Raw genomic sequence first — 5,364 nt, forward strand, 5'->3', positions numbered from 1 at the left:
CAGCTCATCACTCTCTTCCAATCTCTCTCTCTCTCTCTCTCTCTCTCTCTCTCTGATCTGCATGCTTATTCACATCCCTTTATAAGCCTCTTACTTGGAGGACTTAGTCATATCAATCTCTCAAATTTAACTAATTATCCCACCATTAACATTCCTTCTTCTTCTCTTATTATTCTTTTTTGATCGACCGATCAATCGAGACGTACAATACGAGTTTCATGGCGAAGTTATCTCATCAAAACCAGAAACCCAATGCAAACAATAACAATAATGCTACTGCAGCTAATAACACTGCTATCACAAAGGTCAAACGAACAAGGAGAAGTGTCCCGAGGGATTCCCCTCCTCAACGTAGCTCAATTTATCGTGGGGTCACCAGGTGATTAATTAATTACCTGCACAAAAAACCAATTAATCATATTTGTACATTTGTTTAATTTCTGTATGAATTCCTTTTGCTCAGTTATTGAACTTTTTTCCCTAAATGGCATGGGTTTGCTGCGTGCTTGATTATCAATTCAGACACCGATGGACTGGCCGATACGAGGCTCATTTGTGGGATAAGAATTGCTGGAATGAATCACAAAACAAGAAGGGCCGCCAAGGTATTTACAATCTTATCATCTCCGTTAATTAAATACAACTTTTCATCAACGTCGTTGAATTTATGCTTAATACAAGCATGCCTAATTTACTGATGTGGTTTCTTATACCATTTCGTCTTTCGATCTTGGTTTTGTTTATGTTGGTGCTATTGAATGCTTGGAATGGAATTGCACTCAAATTCAGTCTACCTTGGTAGGTTTTATTTAAGTTAATTGGTACTACGTATATACCTAATTTACGTGCAATCTTATATATATATGTGTGTGTGTGAGTGTGATATTTGACGAACTGAGAAAAATCAATAGTATATATATTGTTGAAGCTCGTTTGATTGATATATATTGATCGATCCTTTTCCAGGCGCATATGATGATGAGGAAGCTGCAGCACATGCTTATGACTTGGCAGCACTTAAGTACTGGGGTCAAGATACCATTCTCAACTTTCCGGTAAATTAATTTTATCCTTAATTATATTATTTTGGTGATCTTACAAAATGGAAATCAAGAAAGAAATTAACTAAGAAATAAATCAATTACGGTTAATGTAGTTGTCGACATATCCAAAAGAATTGAAAGAAATGGAAGCTCAATCAAGAGAGGAATATATTGGATCATTGAGAAGGTAACTAAGCTTCTACATCTGAGGTTAGTAGACTAAGAATAATAACTGTTGATTAATGAGCTCTTATTTGTTTTGTGATGAATTTGCAGGAAGAGCAGTGGTTTTTCTCGGGGAGTTTCCAAATATAGAGGTGTTGCAAGGTATAAATTAGGACCTGGTCTGAATTTTTTTTTTTTTGTTTCACTTTTTGGTATACATACTAGAATGATTTTTTTTTTTCCTTATTTTATTTATGAGCAGACATCATCACAACGGAAGATGGGAAGCTCGAATTGGACGAGTCTTTGGGAACAAGTACCTCTATCTCGGGACATATGGTACGTTGAACAACACAGAAAATTAAACTTTTTTATTTTTTATTTTTTTTTTTTGTTGACAAAGGATAGTATATATAATAAGTTTGTGGGAGAGTGGGTTAAGCTTTACAATGTGTTTGTCACAATAATGTGGTTCAACTTCGTCTTTGGCAACAATATAACCTAAGACCTCTCACTTACAAGTGAGGAGGAATACTACTAAATGGTAGTACTAAGTAACAACTTTTTTGTTTCTTTGATCACAAATAATTAATCTTTTTATTCAACAATATAAATTAACATGTCACTTAATATTACGGTCTAATATTATTCATCTTCACTTGTAAGTGAGAGGTCTTAGATTCAATTTTCGCCAAATGCGAATTTGAACCACATTATTGTTGGTTCATTTTGAGGCTTAGCCTACTTTCGCAATCCCTTAAAATAGATAAAAAACAATATAAATAAACACATGCAATAAATTAAGCAGGTCAGGAAATTATATATTTTGTATTATATCTAACTGTTAATCGTGATTGCATCAAATACATGTAAGTATTGTGGTGAGTTCCCATATTTGCTAGGCTCACTCTGTAATGTATTCTAATGATCCAAACTGTCCATCTTTTAGGTCTTCCCTCAAGATCATGTCTACCAAAAGAGATACGATTTAGATGGTTAAATTATTTTTGCAAGGATATTTTATGAATGATGTTCTAAAAGATAGACAATTTAGATCATTAAATTATATTATCGAGTGGGCTTCATAAAAACCTCTATAAAAAATTGTGTAAAAAAATTGGTGCTAGATCCGTCCTCGTATATAGCGATCTACTTAAATACATAGGAACCTTTTTGTTATTGAATCCTACATATACGAACATAACTTTACATTAATAGATAAATAATGATTAAATTGACGTTAGCCCTGTATCTTAAATGTTACCAGCTACCCAAGAAGAAGCCGCAACAGCATATGACATGGCGGCTATAGAGTACCGTGGGCTCAATGCTGTCACAAACTTTGACCTCAGCCGTTACATCAAATGGCTAAAACCTAATGGTCCTAACAACGACGACAATACCAGTCCGCCTAACCCTATTGCTATTGAGGCTAAATTGCCAAATGTCACTCGAAGCCCTAATGATCAAGGTCGTGGACCTGGCTTCTTTCAGAACCTTGCATACAGTCCCGGAGAAATCATGACGATAGCTCAACCTAGACCAACCACTGCTACATCAGCCCTAGGTCTCCTTCTTCAGTCATCAAAGTTCAAGGAGATGATGGAAATGACAACAGCCACCGATTCCATGCCATCGCAGCCAGAGTTGGGCACGTCACAGTGCACATTTCCCGATGACATACAGACTTACTTTGACTGCCAAGAATCTAGCAGCTATGCTGATGGAGACGACGTTATCTTCAGCGAGCTCAATTCATTCATGCCACCCATGTTCCAGTGTGATTTCACCACTTAAAGGAGCATGTTTTCGTGGCTTAATTTACTCTCTTTTATTTTGTAATTTACTTAAGTAGGTTCTTTCATTTTATTTTATTTTTTTGTGAATACGCAGGAAGGGTCAGCATCCATGTCAAGGATGCACAAAAGATAAAAAAAAAAATTTGAAAGAGGAAATTTCACTACTGATCATCATCATGTGGGAGCAAGAGTAGGCTAATTATTATTTTGTTCATTCAATTTCTTTTAATGTAAAGAAGAATAAAATTGATTCATCATTTTTTTATATCAATAATAAGCATCATTCTCTCTACTTGGTGTTTCGTTTCCTTTTTTTTTTTCAATAAAGTGTGTAGAAAATTTGGCGATGGATAAGTTAAAGAGAGTTTTATACCTTTGAAGAATGGCGTGTGCTATCCATACTCCCTTTTTACTTCTCACACATCCCTTATTAATTTATGTCTTTTGATCTTTTTTAATCCATGTGCGTATGAAGTAAAAAGAGATGTGTGGATAACACATCCCTTGAAGAATATCTTTGTGAAAATAAAGGTAACAAGGAACTAATTACATATATATTAGCACTAATGAGAAAACAATGGAGGAGAGGAGAGGTGTTATGAAGTAAAAAAAAAATTGTCGAAAAGAGGATCATTTGAGTATCTCATGCAATAAAATTGAAATTAAAAGGGGAAGCATAATGACATGAACTCAAACATCAAATCATTTCCCCTTGACATCCAAAGCTTAGTAGATGGTAAACCAAGAATCCACTTAAATCATAGATAAATGGAAGAGAGTTATTTTATACCATTGAAGAACCCTTTTTTCACAAAGGTAATCGCCCAAAGTGGGGTCTTCATTCCATTGCTCTTCTTGTTCCTTGTTGGTTGATTTCAATTGGATATCCATGTATCAAAAGAATGGGACCGTTAAGTCTCCAGACCAAAGAGCAGATGTAAAGAGGACATATGAGTTAGGAGGAAGATTGATGCTAGTGAATCTTTTCCTTTGTGGCCAGCCATTATAGAGGAAAAAGAGAAAGAGAGTTCCCCATTTTGGGTGACTCTCTCTTTTCCCTCTGTAATGAGGAAAATACTTCTTGAAAACTAAGATGTACACTAGACACTGAATCTACCACTAATACCAAGTAGCTTCTCACTTACCTATCTATTGATTAATTCAATTGACGTTGTTGATTAGTTTTCCTTATGCACAGACTACCTATGGTATTTAAGTTAGCCCGTATATCTCTACATGAATCTTGCCTACGATATTTAGTACAAATATGAACATGTAGAAACTCATTACGTTTTATGGAAATCCTTGACAATCATGCAAACCCTAGTAGTATGTTATTTACCCCAAAAGAATCACAACTCATAACCACAAGAAGCATGCCTCAAATTAGCTATGGTATTTAGTGTAATTCCCATAAGTTAACTCAATTAAAAACATAGATGGTGGTCAAACATCACGAGAATTTATAAGTTTATACGCATTGTGATTAAGAATCCAACATCAAAAGGGAGTCATAAGAGAGGCAACATAAGAAAACTAGATCATCATATTAGCGTGTCATCATGCCCTATCAAAGGTGTCTAGTTACATAGTCATAACAATAACAATAGAAGTCATGAAAAAGAACAATCATACCCAAAATAACAACGACGATGTGCTCCTAAACCCTATTCTCTCTTTTGGACAAATTTATATGTATGGTATTATGTAGAGAAAACTTAGGACACTTTATACACTAGAAAATTTTTAAAAGGTCTGGTAAAAACTCTTCTAAATGAAACAAAGATTTAAACAATATTAGACACAAACTAGGAAAGACTCCCTCTTGGCTTGGGAAACACTTCAGTCACTTTGAATTCCAAATTTGGGGTTGTTACACCTTCCATAAAGTTACGGAAAAATAGAAAGTTGAAGCTCTATGTCTTATCTTTCTAATATTATATGGCACGTCACTATAAAAATTGAGAATGCCTTGAAATTTTCATTCTTCCACAATTGCCCTATTTTGATGAGAATGTAAATTTCGTGAAATTGATTTGCAAAACTAGAATATGTTTGGCAAACTCCATGGAAAAATATGAAAATTCAGACACAATGCTTTTCAGCCTTGTACATTCCTTCTCCAACTGACCTTGTATCAAAAATCCTTCAGAAAGATGAGTTATCATAAAAAGTGACCTAAATGCGCAGATTGGCTGAAATTGAAAAAAGAAAAATAATAAGACACTTTTAAAACCAAGACCTAACAAAACCCAAGGATAAAGATAAATGATATGTATATATAGGAAATAATGCACCTATATTAGACATACTCCTAAATCACATTCATGTGCTCTGTCTAAAGACTCTTGAATCGT

At 34.5% G+C, this 5,364-nt stretch overlaps 1 protein-coding gene across 1 annotated transcript; it reads left to right on the forward strand.

Annotated features, from left to right (window-relative positions):
• Nucleotides 1-218: 218 nt before the first annotated feature.
• On the forward strand, nt 219-3,005 carry LOC137736415 (AP2-like ethylene-responsive transcription factor At1g16060). Its single transcript, XM_068475685.1, has 8 exons — nt 219-379; nt 523-605; nt 790-798; nt 967-1,055; nt 1,157-1,230; nt 1,320-1,370; nt 1,471-1,547; nt 2,476-3,005. Exons 1-8 carry the CDS (start codon nt 219-221, stop codon nt 3,003-3,005), a joined length of 1,074 nt encoding a protein of 357 aa, XP_068331786.1.
• Nucleotides 3,006-5,364: the final 2,359 nt, after the last annotated feature.

Source organism: Pyrus communis, chromosome 6, assembly GCF_963583255.1.
Source record: "Pyrus communis chromosome 6, drPyrComm1.1, whole genome shotgun sequence".
Lineage (NCBI taxonomy): Eukaryota > Viridiplantae > Streptophyta > Magnoliopsida > Rosales > Rosaceae > Pyrus > Pyrus communis.